The sequence below is a fragment of the Neovison vison genome, chromosome 2 (genome assembly GCF_020171115.1).
Source record: "Neovison vison isolate M4711 chromosome 2, ASM_NN_V1, whole genome shotgun sequence".
In the NCBI taxonomy this organism is placed as follows: Eukaryota; Metazoa; Chordata; class Mammalia; order Carnivora; family Mustelidae; genus Neogale; species Neogale vison.
Genome location: NC_058092.1, coordinates 213,350,594 through 213,376,950, shown reverse-complemented (window position 1 = coordinate 213,376,950; position 26,357 = coordinate 213,350,594). Strand labels below are relative to the sequence as shown.

General features: G+C 37.3%; 1 protein-coding gene across 6 annotated transcripts in view; it reads right to left on the bottom strand.

Annotated features, from left to right (window-relative positions):
• Positions 1-26,357, bottom strand: part of BTRC (beta-transducin repeat containing E3 ubiquitin protein ligase) — a 183,264-nt gene that overhangs the window by 32,638 nt on the left and 124,269 nt on the right. The window contains exon 1 of one of the 6 annotated variants that reach the window (XM_044240343.1): positions 20,788-20,883. The exons of the other annotated variants lie outside the window; for them this stretch is intronic. Coding sequence (XP_044096278.1) covers positions 20,788-20,880 — 93 coding nt within the window. The 5' untranslated portion in view covers positions 20,881-20,883. Of the gene's footprint in view, positions 1-20,787; positions 20,884-26,357 lie in introns of those variants that run through there. 6 annotated transcript variants of the gene reach the window in all.

The following is a 26,357-nucleotide window of genomic DNA, read 5'->3' as shown; positions in this document are numbered from 1 at the left end:
ATTTTCAATGATCAAATAATAAATGGGACCTAAACCATTTGGCTATTAGAAATGAAGTATAAACTGAGAGTTCATGAATTTCCCAACTATCTAGGCTACACCAGCGGGCACTGCATTTTAGTTACCACCCCCAAAACAGAGTATTTTCCTTGTGAGGTAGAAAGATACACACCTCAGCCATCATCACTTTGAATGAGTTACTCTTAACTACTACACCACACGGTGTTAAGAGCTTTGGTCCTACAATACAAAGACCTGGTGTCTAATTCTATTAGCTGTGTGTCATGGCATAAAAAACTTGATCCCCCCCCCACCCTTGAGTCTCTGCTTCCCTCAGCTCCAAATTATAGGATATATTCCATTGGGTTTTTGTGAGGATCAAATAAAATAATCTAAGAAAACCATGCTTAGCTCACCACCTGGCACACAGGAAAACGCTCAATAAACCAACTCTTGATGAACTTCTGACACCGCTGGTGTTGGTCTTTCCTTCTCCTTTTGAAAACACATCCTTCTTTCTCACTATGTAATATATATTTTTTAAATTTTCATTGCCGCAAATGTACATGGAACTGCATAATCTCAAGTGTACAGCTTGATGAATTTTCAGAATATAACTAGAGCCTAGATCAAGAAGCAGATTACCATGAGCCTTATAACCCCTGCCTTGTGCTCCTTTTATTGGGTCACTAGCCCCACCAAAGGTAAGCACTTTATTTATTTCATTTAAAAAAAATATATATATACTTTTAAAAACTGTCTACCTATACAATGTATAGCATTTTAAAAATGTCATACTTAGGGATAAATTTAACAACATATGTGTTAATACTTGTAAAACTGAAAACAACAAAACAGTGCTGAGGGAAATTTTAAGACTTCAATAAATGGAGAGAGATACTATGTTCACAAATGGGACTGAATATGGTTAAGATGTTCATCTTTCCAATCGATCCATTGATAAGAGTCAATGTAGTAGCAATGAAATTCCAGCAAGCAAACTAACAAGCAGATTCTAAAATTTGAATGGAAATGCAAAGGACCTAAACGTTAGCCAAGCGATCTTACAAAATAAAAACAAAGATGGAAGAAGGCTCACACGACTGAATTTCAAGACTTAACAATAAAGCAATAGTAATCAAGATAGTGTGACTTTGCTATAAGGACAAACATGTAGATCGATGGAACAGAAAACTCCACAAAGAGACTTACATATGGCCAGCTCATTTTTGAGAAAGGTGCCAAGAAAATCCAATAAGGAAAATATAATCCTTTCAAAAGATGATGCTGAAATGTCTGGATACCCATACAGAAACAACAGACTTTGTTCTTTACTATCAACCATGTATAAAAATTAACTTAGGTGGATTCTGGACTTATGTGTAGGAGCTAACACAGAATTCTGGATGGATTCTCTTATGTGTAGGAGCTTCTACCAAGCATAGAAGAAAATCTTGGTACTTTTGAGACAGGCAAACATTTTATACACAGGGCACTAGAGCACAGACTTTTTTTTTTAAGGAAAAAATAGATAAATGATAAATTAGCATGTGGCAAAATTTTAAACTTCTGATTTCTAGAAAAGAAAAAGTTAAAAATACAAACCACAAACTGGGAGAAAACATGCAATACATATTTTTGACAAAGGACTTGTATCCAGTATATATAAAGAACTCTTAAAACTCAATAATAAGAAAACAAATAACCCTAGTTTTTTTTGTTTTGTTTCATTTTTTCTTTTTGATGAACCAAAGATCTGAATAGACATTTCACAAGAAAAGAATCATGGATGGCCAACAAGCTCATGGAAAGATATTCAACATCATTAGTCACTAGGGAAATGCAAATTAAAATCACAATGAAAGGGGCATCTGGGAGACTCAGTGGGTTTAGCCTCTGCCTTTGGCTCAGATCGTGGTCTCAGGGTCCTGGGATAGAGCCCTGCATCGGGCTCTCTGCTTGGCGGGGAGCCTGCTTCCTCCTCTCTCTCTGCCTGCTTGTGATTTCTCTCTGTCAAATAAATAAATAAAAATCTTTTAAAACAATCACAATGAGATACTACTATACACTTATGAGAATGGCTAAGATGAAAAAGACTGAACATACTGGCAAAGATGAAGAGTAACTTGGACTCTCATACATTGCTGGCAATAATAGTTAAAGATACAACTACTTTAGAACACAGGGAGCAGTTTCTTAAAAAACTGAACAGATGCTTATCATATGACCCAGCAACTCCACTGCTAGGCATTACCTCCCCTACAAAATGAAAACATCTTTACACAAATACTTGTACATATATGTTCATAATAGTCCCAAGCTGAAAAAAACCCTCATTGTCCACCAAAAGTTGAAAAGCAAACTGAAACCTATCTGTAAAATGGAATAGTACTCAGCAATAAAAGGAATGAACCACAGATACACAAAATCATATGTATGAATCTCAAACACATGCTGAACAAAAGAAGTCAGGTACCAAAACTCATACTTTATGACTCTACTTATATGAAACTCTAGGAACAACAATCTAATTTGTAATGATAAAAACAGATCAGTGGCTGACTGGAGCTGGATGTGGGGGTGGGACTGACTGGGTAAAGGCGCAAGGGAAGTTTCTGGGGCAATAAACGTGTTCTATAGCTTGACTGTTACACAGCTGTCTGTATACATTTGCCAAAATTCATCAAACTACATACTTAAAATGGGTGTTTTTATTGTATGTAAATTATGTTTTAATAAAATTGAAACTTCCAAGGATAGAGTATTTCTAAGGATAAATGTTACTGCAATATTAGTTTCATTTGTAACTAAGATATTATATTTATAGAGCACTCAGAGATAAAGGTCTTTGGTATCAAGCCTCTTCCCTCTATCATTCTCCCATACAGATTTTTCTACTAATGGCTGAAGTAAAAGTAGCAAAATTTCAATTTGAGAACCTCTGAAAATCCACAAGGGCACAGTGAAAAGTTCAATTATTAAAAAATCAAAAGGTTGTATATTAGAGTGTATGGGAGAAAGGGTAATGGTTACTGGTGGCAATAGAATTGATTTGGCTTTCCCAACAAAAGCTTGATGACTCAACCACTACTGTTCAAATGTCTAGGAAAGCTGACAAACAACCTCAGTTTAATGGTAACACTAACTGCACAGATCTTTTGCTTTTCTGTTTACAACGAACAGTTCCAAAAGAAAGAAAGGAAGAAAGAAGCTGTCAGATGACAGGCACATAAAATGAAAGGACTTAAGCATTTATATGACTCTTCTCAGCTTAGTCCTCAAAGGCTAAAGGCTAACATTTCCCACCTACCACCCCTGAAAAATATTACAAGCACCCCTTTCAAAATTACCATGAATCCCTTTGAAGCTGAGCCAGGAGGGAAAATACAGACATCAACTAGCCTAACCACCACCACTGCAGTATCAAGTGAGCTCAATCTGCTAACTGTATTGAGTACAGGTTGGAAGATGCAGTATGGACTGGATGAACTTGATGGTGAATTGATGATAGATGTTTCTAGCTGGCAGTCAAACCCTGCTTTAATCACAGGGAAGGGTGTGGGTTAAGTAGAGAAAGAAAAAATGTTCCAGACATAGGACACCCTTTGGAACTGGGGATGTAAGGGCTAGATAGAGTAATATTTATGATATTTAAGGATTCTGTTTGGCCTTAAGAAGGGCTTTGAGAAGGGGGGGCTTGATACATAGTTAATGGGGATTAAGGAGTACACTTGCCGTGATGAACACTGGATGATTAAAATAAAATAAATAAAATAAAAACTTTTTAAAAAGGGCTTTGAGGAAAGACTCGGGCATTGAAACCCATAGCAGAGGAAAGGGGACATAATGATTAAGCTGAGGAATGAGTCTAAGAATAAAATGGGCAAGGGTTGTAATGGGGATAAGGCTGTAGCCTAGGAGGGATAGGACAAGAACTTGGACTAAGGCTGGAACCTTAGAGTTACCAGTCAACCAACAACCATTTATTGAGTTACTTCTCTGGGCACTTTTCTAGGTGCTAGAGAAAATGTAGCACCACAGCTTCTTTACCTTCTCTAGGGAGGAGTAGGGAGAGAATATATAATAAATACGTTAACTTCAGAAACCAATAAATATTGTCAAGAAAACAAAATAAGGTAACATAAAAAAGGGAGGGAATAGTACAGCCTACTGTAACTGAGGTGGTCATGAAATGATGCAAAGGAGTTAACACTAGAGCTGAGATCTGAATAACGAGGGTCAGTCTTGTGAAGATCTGCGAATAGGCCCCCAGATACGAAGGAGTCAAAGGTGTGTGTTCAAATGAAAGACAGAAAGAAGGCTAGTATGGCTGGTGCAGAGTGAATGTCAGGAAATGAGGTTAGTGAGGTGGCCTGGGGCCAGATCACAAAGGCCTTCTGGGCCACAGTAAGGAGTTTGGATTTCATCCGAAGTGTAAAGGAGAACCCCTGGAGGTTCTGAATGAGTCAAGTATGACATCATCTGATTTAATCCTTTAAAAATATTTATACTAGCTGCCATGTAGAGAATGGTGAGGGGATAACAAGAACAAGTTGCATGAACAGAGGAGGACCAATTAGCAGGTGGATAAAATAATCCATGCAAGAGGAGATCATGGCCAAGATTAGAAGAGCTGGATTAGGAAGTATTTGGAAGAAAGGTATTTTATCCTCCCTGGAGGAAGGAGGACCTGCTGAGAATTCTAAGTTTGGGTTATAATACATACTTATTTCAATATAATAATTGACTTCTTCAATAGGGCTGGTCCTTCAAGTGTTTAATCTGGTTATTAACCTGGAAGGTGACAAAACCAGGGTTCTTGTTCCTGTGGCCAGAAGAAAAAGGGTAAAACATTCAAGAACTTTGAGGTGGAAAAGAAAGGATTTTTTAAAGGTCTATACTATACTCTCTATTGGCTGTTGCCAGGTTTTAGTTAAATAAAAATTCAAAAGCACTGACTTTAAAGTTTTTTTGTTTTTCCTTTATTTCTTGGCAAAAATATATTTTCTGGAAGTTCAACACTGTCCTGGCCAAATTAAATGGAAATGGTGTTGTCTGCATTTTGATTAGGACCCAAAGAGATAAGCAAGTACAGAGAGGGATGGGGACATGGTGATAGCAGAAAGATCCAGAAGAGCTCTAGAGATCCCAAAGAGCTAGGACAGAAACAAAAAGGAAGCCAGAAGGGTTAGGGCCCATTGGCATCTGGGTATCTTTTATTTAACAGGGGATTTCAAGAAAAACTTGAACTTCATACAGTGTCTTAGAAGTCCTGAATTCTTTTTTCTTTTTAAGAATTTTAAAGGATTTTAATTTAAGAATTTTAAAGATTAAAGAAAGGATCTGGCCACAAATTGAACATGCAGAATGAGACGTAATGAGTGTTCAAAAGTGGTATCATAGCTTTTATTGTTCTAATTTTCAGTTAAAAAACCACTATAACTTTCAGCAACCAAAGCAGTAGTCTGTTGTTCCATTCTCTTTTGAGAGGGGTGGTGGGGAGGGTGAAGTGAGAGTGCAAATGAAAAGAAATGGTGGCCCTACATATAGAATGGGACATGCATTTCAACAGAAGTAAGCATCACATTTCTCAGTGGGATTATTATATTAATATTTTAAGAGCTTCTACTAAATATGATTACATATTAGGTGAACTCATAAATATGTCAGATCTGATTAGTGAACATGGAAGACAGGAAGGGGCAGATTTGCCAGCAGAAGGAAAGTTCACATTATGAATCTGACTGGTTTCTAATAACCAAAAAGAAAAAGCCTGCAGTCACTTCAATTCTTTCAAATAAAACTCACTAAAAACAAACTCACAAATATCCCAGTATACATGATTACTTAAAGGCTGGACACTTGCCAATCTTTTCTTTTTTTTAACTTACTAATTATAGGAAAAGCCATATTAAAAATTCAGCAAAATCAAAACAAAGCTATTTTGATTATTTCCAGGTTTCTGAGGCAGTTCAAGAGATAAGATAGTCACTAAACACTGCCAGGCTTCAAAACTGGGGCTCTTGTTTCTATAGTGGGTTCCTTCATGCAACTTCATAGCTTCCAGGCCAATAGGTTCTTTTGTTCTAAACCAAAAACTCACAGCAGTTTAATTTACTGCTGCATTATTATAGCTACTAACTACACACACCTCCAAGGCTGGTAAACCCACTGATGTAGGCAGTGCCACCTTAAAAGGATTTTTGGATGGGTCTTACTGATGGGGGGGAAAAAAGGACATAATGTTTAATTATAAGAAATGATTGAAATAGGCACAGACATACCCCGGGTGCCTCTGCACTGCAGCAAGCTCTAAACTTGTTATCGTTAATGGTTTAAATTTCACTGTGCTAATCATTTCAGGACACAAGCCTTTCTTGATAATCTAATGAATTATTCCAACATCCTTCAGCAAAAAAAAAATCCTCCATGACAGCACTAATTACAAGACGTTTTCCCAGAGCTTATGTAAAATATGACAGAGCAGCAGCTTAGGGAATTGCAGAAAACTGCTTCTAATTTCCACTGAGAAACTGACAAACACCTCTCTTTCATCTCTCCCAGCTCTCAAGTAAGATTTAACTTTCTCATTTAGTTAATTACCGAGTGAGGATCATCATTTCCCCGGATCGGAGCGGCACAGAGCCTTTATCGTGTTAACTTGTGAACTTGATCGATGGCTGCTGCTAAAACTTAATAACTTCACCCCCTGGCAAATTGTAAGATAAATATAATAGGAGAAACTCTGACAGTAAAAACCTGCCAGAAATGAGCGCTGTGTTTATGTTTCTTTGCAGGCAGCAAAAAAACAACCGACAGCTTATTACTGGTTGCGTGTTACTTATATTTAAAAGACTCCAGGCAGTTAACTTCCTACGTACTGTTAAAACTTTGCTCACAAGATGGGAAAAAACGGGAAAAAGGACCAGTAATGCAGACTTGGGGAAGTGAGGAAAGAAGAAGAAAATGAAAAAAACAAAAACAAAAACAAAAAAAAACACAAAAAAAACCCCCAAACAAACAAACCACAAAACAAAAGAAACAAACCAAACCGGGAGAGAGGCAAGGCAAGAGAACAAATACACTACGTAAACTCTCTTAAAATGTCGTATTTATCATATAAAATGCCCAACCTGCATAAACAGGCATAAAATTCTTTTTTTTTTTTTTCAGGCATAAAATTCTTAAAAAGAAAAAAGAATTCAGGACTCCTAAGACACTGTATGAACTATATCTAGGAGCAAAGCAAGAGAATTTTGCTCACTCACATGTTTTCAATGACCGTAAGTCTATGCCTGAAGAATTCAATTAACTGCATAATTCCTAGGTCTCTTTTCAAAAACTCCTGCAGCTAGAAAACCATTCACGAACTATACCATTTAACCCTTTCTTAAATGAGCACACTATAGCTAGGAAATGCATAACTTTGTCTCGAACAGTCAGTCCATCTAATTTTATGTTTAACTCCCACACCTCAGTTAGCCAATGAGAAGGAAATAGTCTAGAAGTTTTTCTTTTGGTCAAACTTGAATCTGAACTTGGAATTTTAACATTTAACTGTAGCAGAGATGATATCACAGCCTAGTACGGCATGAATTTTATGCCTTTTATAATCAACAGTACTAAGGGCAGTAAACAAGGGCCAATAATGAGGCCTAACAAAAATAGAATGGCAGCTCACCAATACCAGTTCCCTCTAACCCCTAAAACTGGGAACAGTGCTGAAACCAAATCTATGTACAAATCACTAAATCCATTCACACTGACCACCCTCATAGTATAGAAGACTACAAAAAACAAAACATGAACTAAATTTTTGGGAGGGCAGAGAAAGGCAGAGTTCCTATAGAACTTTGAGTTAAGCCTAACTTGTGAGACTGTTATTTAATATCCACTATGATAATGCCAAATCTTCTTTTTTTTAAAGATTTTATTTGGCAGACAGAGAGATCACAAGTAGGCAGAGAGGCAGGAGGTGGGCAGGGGGTGGAGGGAAGCAGGCTCTTGGCAGGAGGCTTAACCCACTAAGCCACCCAGACACCCGATAACGTCATTTCTTCAAGGCTTCATGCTGCAGTCCAAGGGGCCACACTTTTGAAAGTTAAAATGATCTGGAAACTAAACATCAAAATAGCAAACCAAATTCATACTTGCAAGAGCGTCAAATCTGATTCTTCATTTTGTTTTGTTTTTCTTTTCATTATATAAGGATCTGGAGGGAGGTCAAGCAGAGAAAGACTGATTTGTTTTAAAAAAAAACAAAAAACCACAACAGCTTTTATAATAGACACACTATAGACAATATGAAAAACATGGAAGCACAAAGAACATAAAAATTGCCCATAATTTCCACAGTCAACAAATAAAGAACATTTACATTTTGGTGGGTATATATCTTTTTGGTCTTGAAAAAAATATATACCAGCCAGGCGCCTGGGTGGCTCAGTGGGTTAAGCCGCTGCCTTCGGCTCAGGTCATGATCTCAGGGTCCTGGGATCGAGTCCCACATCGGGCTCTCTGCTCAGCAGGGAGTCTGCTTCCCTCTCTCTCTGCCTGCCTCTCCGTCTACTTGTGATCTCTCTCTGTCAAATAAATAAATAAAATCTTTAAAAAAAAAAAATATATATATATATATATATATATATATATATATATATATACCAGCCAATTATTTGATGTGTAGGGGAAGAGGATGTTTCTGTGCCATCTAGAGGACTTTTTTTTTTTTTTGGTCTGTAACATCAAATTAATCAGAGCAGGCAAAATTTATCTCCTTTGACTCAGAGAAGTCAAGATCTGATCCTGGAGGATACAGAATTACAGATCACTGTGACTATGGAGAGGAGGAGAGAGAAGAGGAGGAAGAGAAGAAATAAGGAGTCAGAAGGGGAGAAGGCTGGAGGAAAGGGAAGAGAGGGAAAGAGAGAAGGTTGTGAGAGAAGAGGGAGAGGGAAGAGGAGAGAAGGGACAGGAATGCCTGGGAATGGGGGAGAAGAGAGTTGGGCACTTGGGAGGAGGTAGGTAAGGGTCCTGAAAGAGCTGGAGAGATAAGCAGGGGTAGGGAGAGATGGGGAGGGGGAGAAGATGAGGAAGAGATGGGGAGGTAAGTAGGGAGGGAGAGGGATGAGGGGGACAAGAATAAATATAACCAAGTGCAACAGAGACCTAGCATGACCAAGTTCACCGGCAATATGCTTGTTGGACAAACAGGTCCTCTCCCACACAATAACCAATAAACATCAAGAGGAGAGGAGATGAAAAACCATTTTCCTAAACCACTACTTAATGTTTCAGGCAGAGTAATAAAGTTTAATTGTCTGGAATCTGGTTGCTCTTTCTGTAAACTTCCTCAGAGAGAGGTTGCTCATCTGGATGTTAAATAATGTTAATAGTACCAAAATAAAATTTCTGTGATGGAGAAAGTTTAAACTAAGAGTCTTCTCCCCAACTTCCCCCTCACATCCTCCCTTTATTTTAGCATTAGAAAGTTAAGTTCTACCATAAATAACAGGGAACGATGGAAGCACTGGCTGCCAGAGGAAAACAGAGACACACTTATAGCACAATTAAAAAGTACGGGAAAAATATAGCCAGTTTTAAATAAGGAAAGAAAAAAAATACTGCCCTCCTCCTCTTTGTGCTCTAATCCTTACATTTTTGTGTCCAATAAAAAAGGACTTAATGACTTGGTAAAACTTGCTCCTGAAGAAAGCCTTTGAGAAAGTAGATCTAAAACCTGGATTAGAAAAATACAAGGGTTTTTGCTTTGTTTTTTGTTTGTTTTTTGCTTTTTTTTAAATAGGATCTTAAGAAGCCAACTCAGCTTTCCAGGAGAAATTCAACTCTTTCCAAATGCTTGTTAATGCATGTTAAATGCAGCAAGAAATAATCCTATGAGGCAGCAGCACAGGCCTCTCTTAGCTGCAGTGAATGAGGTAAATGACTTGTAACTTCTGGAAGTCTTGGTTATCTGCAGGTAAAACTTTAATAACCCTTGGAGCATCAAGGGACTCAAGACATTTCTCTCTGGAATACTTGGGTAATTGTTTTCTTAATTTATCCAAGGAGAAGCTTAGTTTGGATGCAGCATCTGTTTTTTTAGCAGAGGTGATCAAAATAACTTGCTCAAATTCACAGAAGTTAGTTGAGTTCAGATTAAATTTCAAAATGTACTTGTTACATAAAGTTACTCAATGTGTGATCTGTGTGATCTGGGGTAAATTACTTAACTTACCTGTGCCTCAATTTCCTCATTTGTAAAAAGGTGATTCTTATAGTACTTGCTTTGAGGGGTTAATGTCAGGATTAAAAATAAAATAATACAGGTAAAGACATTCAGAAGAGTCTTGCACATAGTAAGGACAAGGGCTGTCATTATGCTTTTAATAACTAGAGAGGACTTTAATACACTTAGTTGCTAATTATAATTAGCTTAATCCTTTATCAAATATAATCTTCTTTGCTTTTATAATAATTTTACGTCCATAAACCTTTACTTTCACACTAGATTTTAAACTCTGAAGGACAGGGCACCTGAGTGGCTCAGTGGGTTGAGCCTTTGCCTTTGGCTCAGGTCATGGTCTCAGGGTCCTGGGATCAAGCCCCGTATGGGGCTCTCTGCTCAGTGGGAGCCTGCTTCCCCGCCCCATCCTCTCTACCTGCCTCCCTGTCTCTACTTGTGATCTCTGTCAAATAAATAAATAAAATCTTTAAAAAAAAATAAAAGTGAAGCGTGATGATTCCTATCACATCTCCATTTCATTATCAAGAGATGGCAGAACATGGATGAAGCTTGGAGAAAGATCCTATTTTCTACAGCACATCAAGGCGCTATGTGGAGCCTGCGCCATGTTATAGTGGAGGTACTTCTCATGGCCCAATAAAGAACCAAGGGCCTTTTTATCCCCCTCAAAAAAAATAGCTAGAGTACCTGACTAGCCCAATCAGTAGCGCAAGTGACTCCTGATCTCAGGGTCATGACTTCAAGCCCCACATTGGGCGTGGAGCCTGTGTTTTAAAAAAAAAAAAAAAAAAAAAAAAAAAAGAATATAGCTACTTATAGGGGGATGCCTGGGTTAGCTATAAGTCACTTGGTATATATGAGACACCATTATTTGATCTCTGTCTGTCAAATAAATAAATAAATAATCTTTAAAAATAAAAAAAAATTAAACTCTGAAGGATAGAAATTATGATATAAGCCCTTTACATCTATGTAACAGCAGCTCAAAAATATTTGGTAAACTGAATTTTTAATCCAAACTAATTCAAAGAGTAAATATTGTTTTTTTGGGAGTACAACAGTAAAACATATTTGGAGTCCCCTTATCTCACCCACAAGGATGCCAACTATCCATACACGGACACTTTGGCCATAAGTACTCTTACGTGGCAATCCTTAATCCATTAAGTTTTTAAAGTTTCGTTTCAATGTTTTGTATAGTAAAATACATAAAACAGTACTATGCAAAACCTAAGACTCAAAGTGAGAAAGAAGTTCCAAAAGGAATGATGTTTGCCATTACACTGATGTTTCCACTAAGTTTAAGTTAGAGAGAAAGAGAAGAGCAAAAGGAAGACCTTGAAATAAGTTCTACAACATGGAATAAAAGACATGTGCACAGTGATTTTTTTTTTCAATCTTTCAGAGCAATTGCCAAAACATTCCCATAACACTGTAATTTAGTGAGGGAAGAGCAATAAGGAAATTATTAGAATGCTAACAAGACTTTCAATGCATTATTCTAATTTCCAAAATCCAAAATCCACTTTACTGGTTTCTACCAAGAGCTAACATCTTGTGTACAGAGCACATTTTGCTTCCTTCAGACTTTGTACTTTGTTTTAGTGATTAGCAAAGACAGAGTTATGCTGAAAGCAGACTAAAATTCCAGCTGTCATCAGCACCCACCCTCTTCTCTCTCAAAAACTGGCAGAAAGGGGCACCTGGGTGGCTCGGTTGGTTAAGTGACCAACTCTTAGTTTTGGCTGAGGTCATGATCTCAGGGTCGTGAGACTGAGCCCAGTATCAGCCTCCATGCTGGATGTGGAGATTGTTTAGGATTCTCTCTCTCTCTTTCCCTCTGCTTCTCTCTCCTCCCCCTCAAAACAAAACAAAACAAACAAAAAATGGCAGAAAAACTGTTCCCATGTGATTTAATTTCAAGGTTATTTAACACCCCCCACTAAGGGCACTATTTTTATGGGATTTTTGTGGGCCAGAGACTGGATTTTTATTTTTCTGAGGAAAGAGGGTCACAAAATTCTTTTTTCAGAATAGGACAAACTTCCACCAGCGATTTCATGTGTGTATTTGTTGGGGGTAGAGGTGGGAGATGAAATGAAATCAGTAAGAAATGAAAATCAAGAAGACCGTTACTTCATAATGTTTATGCACTTGATTTAGAAATAGAAATCACAACATTTCTTTGGAGAACTTGGCCTTTCTTAAAGCATGAAATGGTTTCTGTAAAGGTATTTCCTGATTTACTACCCAACTTTTTAAACTCACCTGGGTGAGGCTTAAGCTCACATGGAAACTATAAATATGAAACTCAAGGGTACCAGCTTTTTCTCTTGAAATTTTCTGTATCAAATGTTCTGAAGTTACTCTTTTTTTAAGTTTCTGCTTAAGGAACACATACTGAACGTTGATACCCTGGAAACAAACCATCATGAAAAGTTATCCTTAGCTGACAGACATAAACAGGCCCATGGCAACAGGGAAGCAGAAAGACGGACCAGCCCTATCACTAAGTAGCTACGTTATCATGGGCAAGTTTCTACCGTCATGGGACCACGTCTGTAAAATGAATGGGTGGACGGGATAATCTAAGGCTCAGTCTGGCTTTTATATTTTCAGTCTATATGATTTCAGTTCCATGGTAAATTAAAATAGAACCGAGTAAATAAATTTAAAAATAGAGATTCATTCTTTGTATTTTCTTACTTAAAAACTAACATATTAGAATTTAAGCATATGCCCCTCAAGTGAAAAGAGAAATATTTTCTTAATATTATTTGGACAAGCAAATATTCCAGAATCTGAAGAATAAGTATGCTTTTTCTAAAAGGACTGCATTTCTAATGTAAAGAAATGCTATCATTCTGAGTGACAGGTACACAGGTAACATTATTATTCTCTCACTTTTCTACATGCTAAAATATACCATAATTAAGAAATTAACATTTTAAAAGTGATAAACTTTCTTAGGGCTGACACTAAAGACTGAAGACCTAATAATGTCATCTTGAAGTTTTCTGTGTCTTAATATAACTTATTTCTTTCATATTTACTCTCATTTCCTCCATCCACCTCTCTCCATAGTTCCCAGTATTTAAGGAAAGGTTTTCTAGAAAAATAACCATAAATAAAATGTATCTATCTATTAAAAACCCCTTCTTGGGTTGCCTGGGTGGTTCAGTTATTGAGTGTCTTCCTTCAGCTCAGGTCATGATCCTGTGTGTCCTGGGTCCTGGGATTGAGCCCCATATAGGGCACCCTGCTCAGTGGAAAGCCTGCTTCTCCCTCCTCAGCTCCCTCGTGCTTGTATTTCCTCTCTTGCTATCTTACTCTGTCATAAATAAATAAAATCTTTAAAAAATCCCCAAAAACAAAAACAAAAAACTCCTTCCTGCGTTTGCAAAAAATGATATCAATTCAATACACCAATTTGTCTTATTTAGGGCCAAATCAAAAATAGGGCCACATGAAGAGTCTGCCAATAGACAGGAAAAACTTGGTGGGATCTTAATGCTTCAGCAAGGTTATAGTGTTCACGATCAGATAGCTGTTCTCTACCAGTTTAATTTTTGCATTATAGTCCACAGCTCACTGTATCTTAGAGACCTTTTTCTTTCAGATTCCAAAGGCCATCAGGTGTCCTCAAGGTCAAGGTGGCATATTGCAAATGAATATGGAGAAGAACTGAGACTTAATTTCCATTTGAAAGATTAAGTTTCACAGGAAATTACACACAGAATTTGTAGCACATCTTCCATGGAGATAGTATTTTTTGGTGGTGATCGATCTAACAGGCCTACATTGTAAATTAAATAAGGCTGCAAGAGTGGGCTGGTATCAGAATGGACATGGACCAGGAGAGTAGCAGTGACAATGTGGGATGAGGGTGAGAAAAAGACAGAATGAAGACATTTTGGTAGAAACTTTCTTAGGGATAACAGCAAGGAGCCTGGATATTACTGAAGGACTAAGTAAAACAACTTACTATTTTTTTTTTTTAACTACTTACTATTTTTAAAGATAGTGTTAGACAAGCCTTGTGCAATCCTTGCGTCAGCAATGTACAAACTATGTACGTAGGCTTGAACGAGCTGGTTATCCAGCCTGAGGTTAAAAGGCTCAAGTTTTTTCACGTGTAAAGGGTAACAAATAGTACCACCCATTTCCCAGGGTTGTTAAAAGAAATAACCGGAGATCATCTATAAACTGCTAAGCATATAAGGGTGTGTCACATAAACACTCAATAAAGGTAGCTGTTATCGTTTGCTAGTACATGAAAACCATTTGGGCAATTCAGGCGGCATCAGGATCTGCCCACCAAACTCTGAAGCTAAAGTTTTAAATGAAACTCTGTATCACATTGCCTAGGAAGGAAAATTATGAATTGGAATATTTTAAAATATGCTAACTTGTCTGGCCACCATTAGTTGATATGATTGGGGACAGAACTGTTAAGGAAATAACGAAAATTTAAGATGTGATTAGATTTACCAGAAATCAGGGGAAACTACAACTTCGGGAATTTGCGGTGTGCGGAGTTATCTCATTTAAACAAATATATTAAAGACTTTCTGTGTGCTAAGTGCTATACTAGGTGATGCAAACAGAGGGTAAATACTGACAAGCTGATTATAAAATGTATATGGAAATGCAAATGGTCAGTAAACATCAAGGTAATATTGAAGAATAACAACAAAGCAGGAGGGCTTACTCTCAGAGTTCAAGATTTCACAAAGACCTACACATAGGAACGTCTGGATGGCTCAGTCATTGAGCATCTGCCTTTGGCTCAGGTCATGATCCCAGAGTCCTCATAAATCATTAAGAAAAATACATAAAACTCAATAGAAAATGGGCTGAAAACATGAACAGGCTTTCTTGACATTTATTTTATTTTTAAAAAAGATTTTATTTATTTATTTGTCATAGAGAGAGAAGCGAGAGCCAGCACTGCCAGACGGAGTGGCAGGCAGAGGCAGAGGGAGAAGCAGGCTCCCTGCCAAGTGAGGAGCCCGATGTGGGATTCGATCCCAAGACGCTGGGATCATGACCTGAGCTGAAGGCAGCCACTTAAGCAACTGAGCCACCCAGGTGTCCCTTTCTTCACATTTAAATGGTCAATCAACATATAAACAGAGGCTCAATTTTTAACTTTTAAGGGAAATTTAAATTAAAAAACACAATATGACAGTGTGCATATACTTATTTTTCTCCTTTTTATATTAGAAATAAAATTTTGTTTCTCCCTCTCCTCCCCACTTATGTTCTCTCTTGTTGTTTGTCTATCTCTCAAATAAAATATTTTTAAAAAAACAGTTAAGACTGTAAATTTTGTTTTTTAACCACAATTAAAAACAAAACAAAACAAAACAACCATAGCGTGATTCCACTATATACCATCAGAATGCTACAATGAAAAAGCCAAAAATCAAGTGTTGGTTAGAGAGGAAAAGGAACAATGGAACTCTCATCCCCTACTTTCAGGAGTATAAATTTGTACACCAGTTTGGAAATTCCAATTCCTTGCCTAGATACATACCCAATAGGATACATGTATTCATTGTACATACTTACCAACAAACATACACAAATTTTTTGTAGTTATCAAAATCTGAAGGCAACCCAAATGCGCATCTATAGCAAAATGGTTAAATGTGGTACATTTATATAAGGAAACATGACACATCAATGAAAATTTAAAAATTATAATGATATGCAATGTGACACTCAAAAAGCATTATGTTGAGTGAAACAAGTCGGACAGTAAAGAATACGTGTTGTACGATTCTATATACGGGGTTTAAAAGGAGGCAAAACTAATGTTACCCATGGGAGGGGAGTGACAAAGAGGACAGGAATGGGCTTCTGGTAATGTTCTTTTTCTTTCCTTCTTTTTCTTAAAAAACAAACAAACAAAGAAACAAAAAACCCCTCAGTGACTATCCAGGTGAGTTCACTTTGTGAAAATTCACTGAGCCAAATTCAGGGTCTCCTGAATACTGTATTAGAAAGAGGGATAAGGGTGAATAAAGTCCTATTTGATTGGATATAGAAAGTCCTAACCCTTATTTTTTAATATAAAGAAAACAGGTAATTCTAATAATGATTTAAATTCTTGCCACGTAACAGCCTTAGCCTCTATCTTCACTTGCGACCCTATGGCCACATACAGACAATTGTTCCCATATGCTGCAACTCTGAACAAGGTTAGAGCTCCCTCTAGCACTTTTAACTTAGGAAACACCACAGGCCCTTCCAGAGCTGACACAGTTTGGCGCTGCCCACGGTTAAATGCAATATGGCGATTTTTATTTTTAATTTGCTTTAATTGTTGCTATGATATGAATAATTAATAGGCTGCCTAAGCCAGTTTTGTAAAGTTCACAATACAGAAAGCCAGGAGAGAAATATCTACTTAGAAAGGAGGCTTAAAAATGGTTATAACTGCTATAATATTAGGGAATTCAGAATATTTATTCATGATTTGTGGCAACACTATATCTTACCAACAAAGAAACACGCTACCAAGCTCTTCCTACTAAAAAAGTCTTCTGGTCTTCATTTATTTTTCTCTCCATGGCTGCATAACCATTGTATCTATAGTACTGTATAAAAGCAAAGTAGGTCAGTGTTAGGAGAAACTTGCTCTTCAATGGAGAAGAGAAAGGTTTGGCTGTAAACACTTAACCTAGTTCCATCTATTCTAAAACAAGTATTTATTAGCATTAAATAACCCCCTGGATAATAGAGACCTATTCAAACTGAAGCCTGTACTCTTTTCCCATGCTTGTAAACTCCCTTCTTCACTGACCCCTTAACCACTGGAAATTATGATACCAGTGCTTCCACTCAGCAATGTCTATTTCACTTTTAAATATCACCAGAAAGTATAATTTCAGTACGATGTTGTAATCCTATGCAATCCAAACAGAAGGCGAGCAGGCTCTAAAAGTTCAATGATTATGATACACACAACTATCTGGGAATACAGCCAGAAATGAAAGGGACTTCATTTGTCATTACTGGATTTCAAATCTTCCCCAACCTGAAAGAAACACTGCTTTCCAACACTCTTTTTAAAATACAAATATAAAACTAGGCTTGCACAGTAAGTTCCTTGAATCAAGGAGGGAGGATGAAAGAATGAAAAAAAAGAGAATGTAAAGAGTCACCTTAAAAATAAATTCACTTTAGTGAAGACTGTTATGCGTTACTCATTATTCTGCATTCTAAAACTAAGAAACAATTTTTTTAGTGATAATATGAAACAAATATCAACTTTTTTTTTCTTTTCAAGCTTATGAAATCCTCAAAAAATGTGTCCATAATTAAAGGAGACTTTACCAATGTCCAAGGAAAATTTTTACCATTTTGTTTTTCAACATTCTAAACAGAATTAATACAAGTCAGTAGGATGTTTTCTCTCGTACTCTGGTTACACACGAGCACCTTTCTGCCAATGACAGTAGGCAATGGACATCAGATCAGTCCTGGACCCTTCCTGCACGTACCATAAAGCCAAGATGCCACATCACCAATTAGTTTGGTTTTGCATCATGTCTGCTGGTCACATGAACAGCCACATTCATTCCAAGGGCGGCTCAAACTAGGGGTGAAATATTGTCTGAAACAGTTCTTCATTAACCTACGGAGAGCCTCTGTCATGACTTGTGTTTTTCCTAAGACACAATTCACTATTGCTTCTCTTTCAATTCACCTAGTATCTGTTGGGAGCCGTGTATCATGAACTGGGACAAGAACGACAGATCTAAATTAACATGACAGAAAAACTATTTGATGCTGCCTCTTGCTTTCTGCATTTCACTCTCTTTTGTGGATCCAAAGGCTTCAGAACCCTGGCATTAATTGAGCAACAGTTTTATTACACACAATCAAAGCCTGAAAAGAAAAACCTAACAGACAGCAAGAGGAGATTACAAGGTTCAATTAACAGTTTTACATTTTTGTGGTTGCTAATTGAGGTATTTTTAATTTTTATCATCTCACATGGAATGCTGAAAAGGAAAAACACTCTCAGTGCAAGAGAAGTTTACAAACTTAAAATGTATTACCATATCACAATTTTATACAATCAATTTGCATACTTCTGATGTTTTCCAAATCCTGGCTGCTTGTTGATAAATTGTTAACATTTAATAGGCACCACAGAAAACTTTTTTAGATTAACCTCCCCCCTGCCCAAACAAAACCACCCTAATTTCTATGTACTAAAATTCACAAACCATAGTGGTTGAAAGTACATGGCTATGGGGGCAGTCTGGGTTCAAATTCCAGGTCTAGGGCGCCTGGGTGGCTCAGTGGGTTAAGCCGCTGCCTTCGGCTCAGGTCATGATCTCAGGGTCCTGGGATCGAGTCTCCCATCGGGCTCTCTGCTCAGCAGGGAGCCTGCTTCCTCCTCTCTCTCTCTCTGCCTGCCTCTCTGCCTACTTGTGATCTCTCTCTGTCAAATAAATAAATAAATAAAATCTTTAAAAAAAACAAATTCCAGGTCTACATCGTAACTTGGGCAAGTTGCTCCTTCTCTCTGAGTTCTAATTTATTTGTATGCAAAATGGGGTCTTATGCTTCAGGAGACTGTTGCAAGGATTTAAGTGAGAGTGTAATTTCCTTAACCAGGTGTCTGACACATTGTAAACTTTCAATAAGTAATGGTACAAAGGGTATCAAATTCGGTAACACAATCTTAATACTTAAGAAAAGTGTTTTTTAATTTTTTTGTTTGTTTAGAAGTCAATTAGACTCAACAAACAATTTGAGAACTGACCTGCGAGTGCACATCAGTTCCATTCAATCTCTACGATGAAGGCAATTTACTTTTGGGTACCATGTATTTGCCTTTTATGAAGAACCTGTTTTATACATTTTCTTATTTATTTATTTATTTATTTAGACAGAGAGAGATTACAAGTAGGCAGAGAGGCAGGTAGAGAGAGAAGGAGGAGGAAGCAGGCTCCCTGCTGAGCAGAGAGCCCGATGCGGGACTCGATCCCAGGACCCTGAGATCATGACCTGAGCCGAAGGCAGCGGCTTAATCCACTGAGCCACCCAGGCGCCCTGTTTTATACATTTTCAACTGAGGGGAAACAGGGAGTAAGTAACAATGTAAGTCTCAAACTTATGAAGTGTCAAGAGCACTAGATAGCAGTATTAATTGGCAATCCACAGCAGCCTAAAGAGTATACCAAAAAAATTAGCTATAAAAAGCTCTCACTTAGGATTTACCCTTTACTGCATATTCTCATGTTATAATGTGGAGATAATGGCTCCTCTAGTTTCCCAGTCTAGATGTAATCATTTACATTACTCAGTACCCAAATCTTTCAAAAACATCCAATATTCACAAAACTGTTATCACTGCAAATGAATCTACTGGAATGTGGATACATGTGGTGCCTGAACCTGCTCCTTAAGTGTTCAGAACGAAATATAAACAGTAGCTATATTTCTTGGACTTAATTTCAGAACCCACCTCCTCTTCCTTAAATATCACCCAGAAAAAAAGTTAATAAAAACTTCTCCAACCTATCATTTTAAAGTCTAAAATGGCATTATACTAATCCTACAAAAATCACATAAAGGAAGATCAAGGAAACACCTTTTTTTTTTTAAAGTTTCCTAATAAAACTGTCAGGTTCTAAGCACTCCAATCACAGGAGTAACAGAAAATACACAATATGAAAAAGAACCTCACACATAGATGTAAATAAAGCCACCCTTTAGGTTGCCCATTAATCCACAAGTGGCATATTCATCTTATTTACAGTATTATACCCCCTGCCATGATATTCCATTACAGAGTCACGCTACACACTCCATAGTTAACACTGTAGGAACCATCTCTTTTTAAACACTGTTTTCTCTGTGTATTCCCCTTTTGGCCTGCTCTCAGGTTTGAAAAAAAACAAAACAAAACCACTTTACAATTAAATTCCTTATGCTATTAGATATTCCAAGAAAAGGTATATAAAGTTAAAGAAATGATGTCTGACATGTAAAACATAATTACATTTAGTTTACTCTTCTAGAAATATTTCACTCAACATTCCTGTTCGTCATGGTCTTAGTACTCCATGTGAGCAAGAACTCCTTACATATTTTCACAAGTCTGAGCATGAAATTTATGTCAACCATAACTATCAAAAACTTCTATTCTTTCTATTAGAGAATATGCACGGAGATTCTATGTGCGTGTATATGCTAATAGTCATGTTTGTTCGCTTTTTGTTTTCATTTGCTTTCAATGAACCTGTTTCTTTATAATGACTCACTCCTCTCCCAAGCTTTTTCTCTCCTCTCTGAAACAGTAAGGTTCAGCTATTAATTCTGATATCCTTACCAAGTCTTTGCAATCACCGATCTATCTAGAAGCATGTAAACAACTATAAAAATGTTTACTGAAGTGTAATCACAGCCTCAACCTGGAAGCATTAAGGGACATTTTTTTTTAATTGACAAAATTAATAACCAAGCTTAATCAGGAAAAATAAATTTTTGATATAAAAGAATTGCCAATATATAGTTACAATGTAAATCCTGACATAGTAGGATGAGATCTGTATTCTAAAACAATTAGGAAGGTGTGAGTCACCACCTTGAGATGGCTGTATTGGACTCATATGTAGAACAATGGAGCACAGAGCCATGAGGTCATCTTAGACACTTTAAAGACCTGTGTTTGTAAGGTAGGTGATTATCACTGAGTAAGCATTTAAAGTTACACAGTAGAATTACTGACTAGGTAGCCTAGAATAGAGACCGTTTTCTGAGTACAGTATTTGGCTCAGTTCAGTCGGAACAACATTATCTTACAAGCAATAAGGGAGACAGGGGAGATGAAGAAATAACATTTGCCAGATGTGAAAAGTGTTACAGAAATCAAATGGAGAAAAGCTAGAGGTGCTTTGTAGTATGAAGCCAAGTATAGTGGCAGGAGAAATATAGGGCCCCCAAATACTATTTAAAAGGCAACCTGGTATAGTAAGGAAGGACTCTGAAGTCAGAGAGACTGGAGTTCAAGACTTGACACTGCAACTTAGAGATGTGAAAACTTGGAAAAGGCTCAACTTCTTTAAGTTTCAGATTCCTTATCTATAAAATAGGGGATGTGCATCCATCTTATCAGGTTCACATAAGGTTTGAAACAGACAACACAGCTAGCACTATAATGCCTCAACATCAGACTTAATAAATAATAACATATTCTTGGGGCGCCTGGATGGCTTGGTCGGTTAAGCATCAGCCTTCAGCTCAGGTCATGACCTCAGGGTCCTGGGATGGAGCCCTGTGTCAGGCTCCCTGCTGAGAGGAAGCATGCTTCTCCCTCTCCCTCTGCTTGTGCTCAAACAGATAAAGAAAACAGATAAAGAAAATCTTAAAAAAAAGAAAGAGAAAGAGATAACAGAGCTAGCACTACAGTGCCTAAACATAGGGCTTAATAAACATTAACATATTCTCTTTCTTCCTCAAAGTCTTGAGGAGTACAAAGTAGAAAAAAAAAAAAGATCTTCCATTCTGAAGATATGTGAGTAAAAAATGGCCATTTTCCAATTCTTTTTTTTTTTTTTTAAGATTTTATTTATTTGAGAGAGAGAAAGTGAGAGAGCACGAGTGGAAAGAGAAGTGAGGGTAGAGCAGAGGGAGAACCCGACTACTTGCTGGGCAGAGAGCCCCAACAGGATCTTGACCTGGGCCTAAAGCTGACACTTAACCAACTTAGCCACCTAGGCACCCCCGATCTCAGTTTAAATGTTGCCTCCTAAAAGAGGACTTTCTTAGATTTTCAATACAAAGTAGCTATGCAGTCTCTCTTACATCACTCTGGTTTTTTTTTTAACATCACTCTGTTTGAACTGTCTTTTCTACATCTCATATTTTTTAAAAAGATTTTTATTTATTTATCAGGGAGAGAGAAAGACAGCACAAGTAGAGGGAACAGCAGGCAGAGCAGGCTGAGGGAGAAGCAGGCTCCTGGCCGAGCGAGGACCCGATGATACCGAGCGAGGACCCGAGGATACCAGGACCCTAGGATCATGACCTGAGCTGAAGGCAGCTGCTTAACTGACTAAGCAACCCAGGAGTCCCTATATCTCCTATTTTTTAATAAGTATTTTGGGTTTTTTAAGATTTTATTTATGGAGTGTCTGGGTGGCTCAGTGGGTTAAGCCTCTGCCTTCAGTTCAGATCATGGTCTCAGGGTCCTGGGATCCAGCCCTGCATTGGGCTCTCTGCTGAGCAGGGAGCCTGCTTCTCCCAATTCCTCTGCCTGCCTCTCTGCCTACTTGTGGTCTCTCTGTCAAATAAATAAATAAAACCTTTTAAAATTAATTAATTAATTAATTAATTATCAGGCAGAGAGAGCACAAAGCAGGGTGAATGGCAGGCAGAGAGAAAAGCAGACTCCCAGCTGAGCAGGGAGCCCAATGTAGGACTCAATCCCAGGATCCTGGGGGATCATGACCTGAGCCTAAAGCAGACACTTAACCTACTGAGCCACCCAGGAGTCCCTCCAATTCTTTATATAGGAACATAGCCCTAAACTAAAAATCAGGGAGATGGGGAACTAGAAAGGATTATAATATCATCAGAGATACAACTGGTTCTGTATGTAAGAACTTTAAATAAAGATGTATTAGGTGAGCTCCAAAGGACTAGACTATGAAAATTTCTCTAAAGTGAACCCTATTCATGGGATTTGGGATTAGTAGAGTTTAAGGTGACTTGGTAATTCTAGGTCTGTTAGGAAAAAAAAAGGAGTTTCTTGGTCATTCAGCCAGTTAAGACATTCTGTAATTACTAATATAAACAAAAAGATGCCCTCAAAAAGGAGATGTTTATGTAACACGGATCTTAAAAAGCAAATCTTCGTGGAAAAGAACTCTAACAACAAGAACAAATATTGGCAAGATCACTACGTCAGATGGAAATCCTGAATCATAGGAAGAAAAGGAAAAACACCAATTTTATTTTATAATTAGTTGGTATAGATAGAATAAGTCATTTGATGACTTATTTATTATTTTACGTATATTTAATAATATATTATTTATAATATAATATATAATATTTAATAATTACTTATTATTTATAATGACTCATATGATGAGTCATTTAAATTCATAGCTCATTGCCTTACAAGCTGGAGTCATGACACAAGAATAAGATTTTATATGTACGGATCCTGAGCTCATGGGAACTGAAAGGTTCAAAAGGAGAGCTCAAGTTACACAAGCTTTGTAAGTGATCTATTTACACCATATGACTAAGAACATATCCATGGAGAGCTTATGAGCCCAGGCTTCTGAAACTGTCAAACTAGGAGAGAGGAAAATGAACAGCCACAAAAATCCATAAAAGCCGTAAGTATAAAAATCTCTCTTCCAGATTAAGGAATGTAGAAAAGTATCATGCAAAATCCTACAAGTGGGCTTTAAAATATTAATATGCACAGTAGCACCATTCTCTTAGAGTGTGTGTGTAGGGTGTGGGGGGGAGTCCTAAAGACTCTTTAGTATTAAGCCACTGATCCTAAAATGCTGAATATGAGTATTTTCAGGAAAAGCTTACTGTCAATCAAAAAACAAAACAAAAACAAAATTCAGGTTTCTGACAGAATTTCAAATGTATACTAAAGATTTTGGGGGGAAGGAGGGTGAAAGATGGGTGCAACTGGGAAGTGAAGTGCCTTTATTCTATAGGTTTTGCATAGGGGTATAATATCAGGGACTTACTTTCTATAAATATAGCATCTTATGGCTGCAAGGCTAGAACCTCCATTAGTTATACATATAATGAAAAAATATGAAAAAGGTTCTATTAACTATGATGAGAAAAGATCACCTTACATCTAACCTCAATATTTCATACTATACTTTAGGCTCTTTACTGTTAATTCTCTACTCAGATGGGTATCTGGTAACTCGCTTTTATGTGTCAGTATTTATGTTTTTTAATTTTTAAAAAAATATTATATTTATTTATGTGAGAGAGTGAGCGCGCAGGAGAGCACAAGCACAGGGAGAGGGTGAAGCAGACTCCCCTGGTGAGCAGGAAGCCTGACCTGGGGCTCAACACCAGCACCCTGGGATCATGACCTGAGCTGAAGGCAGACACTTAACAGACTGAGCCGCCCAGGTGGCCCTATGTATTAGTACTTTAAATAAATGCATAAGTCAATTAATTGTTAATATAAAAAACCACAAATTTATTTTACATGTATTTGGAGGATAAATGGATTCATTTACAAGGCATACATTATATTCTTGCTTTTTTAGTAAGCAACTAAGCTGAAGGTACAAAGATTAGAATACTGAAAATCTCATACTCTTCCCAAAGCTAAAGCCTGTCAAAGTAGGCCTAGAAAACAGGCACTGATTTGGCAGAGAAAATCTGGCTCATTAATATCTTCCATAGCTTTATACCACATTTTCCAATATTACAGGGATAATTAACAAGGTTTCAATTTTAGTATAACTGAGCTTTAAATAGATGAATCAGCCTTTAGTCTCAGTCACTGCATAGATTTTCCTCCCCTCTTCCTTCTATAAACACCATACTTCATTGATATTCAATTCTCAATTATATAAATTGAAATAACGCAGCCCTCAACACTGAGAAGTCAATGGCAGGGGGAAAAAACAGTGATTTTCCTAATAAACGGAATCAGGGAAGAACACAATCTAAATATGCCTTAGCTTATTGCCTAGACTTTGCTCCTCTTTTAAATAACTCAAAGTGACAAAAGTGCTCCAAGTCAGAAAACTTTCATGCTACTTGCAAGAAAAACTCCAAAAACTGGAGGGGTTGGGTGGCAGAAGGTCAGTAAGACAGAACCTCTTAAAATTTAATTTCTTGGGGTGCTTGGGTGGCTCGGTGGGTTAAGCCTCTGCCTTCAGCTCAGGTCATGGTGTCAGGGTCCTGGGATCAAACCCCGCATCAGGCTCTTGCTCAGCAGGGTTCCTGCTTCCCCCCTCCCTCTGCCTGCCTCTCTGCCTACTTGTGATCTCTCTGTCAAATAAATAAAATCTAAAAAAAAAAAAAATTAATTTCTTTGCTTACTTGATTAAAAAATAATAAAAGAATAAAACCCTATGTGCAATGCCAAAGAAAGTATACTGGTAATCAAAATCCTAAATGACCCCTGACAGAATTATAGCCTATAGATCACTAATACATCAACAATATTTGTGACATTACTTTGGAAAGTAGGCAGTGAAGTCTGTAAACCAGCTCTAGAATGGAATAATGCCTGTATGCAGCAAGAAAAGTATGATGTTAAACCCACAGATTTTTTCCTTTCTTTCCCCTTTCAGGAATTGTGCCTGGCATTGTGCAGCTGTGGTGCTGCCTTCATCATTCTCTGCATTTCCAATCTTGCTAATTAAAAGGTTGATCACAGAACAATGCTCTTCTCATTAATTTCAGTGTTCCGATTGGGCAGGATCCCCGTTTACCCCACCTGATCTTTTCACACTGCTGAAGTTAATGTGACAGGAGCCCGAAGATGGATTACCTGCTGCCATATTGCCCATCGCCTCCAATCAGGAGCTATCTGTGTAAACTGATTGTTCTAATTTGCTCTCATTATTTTTACAATATCAGGAGAAAATAACGCACACAGCTCACTGTCAAAGCCATGAAAATCAGCCATTAGTTAAACCCAGACACTGAGTGGCTTTATTAGAGGCACTGCAGTTTATTGATGTAGCTCCAGTCAAACAAGGCAGCATTTGCTTCAGTAGAAGGAAATGTTTATACTCAAAGTAAATATTTATTGTAATAATACCCACAGCAACATGATAGTTTGAATAATCCTGTTCTTATTTCAGAAGCTTTGTTTTGACACAAATTAACAACAATGAGGAGTTGAATTGGCATAAGAAAGTAGAAAACGTTTAATACACACTCAGTAGCATGAAAATCTGTCCATTAACACAAATTTCTGAGTATTCCTCACCTTCTCTACCTTGTATAAATAAACTCTATTCTGTGACTACAAATGCTAATCAATCAATCAATAATGGAGATTCTTCTATTTTGCTCCACACAACATTTTTCCAAAACAAATATTATGGCGTAGGAATCAAAATTGTTTTTA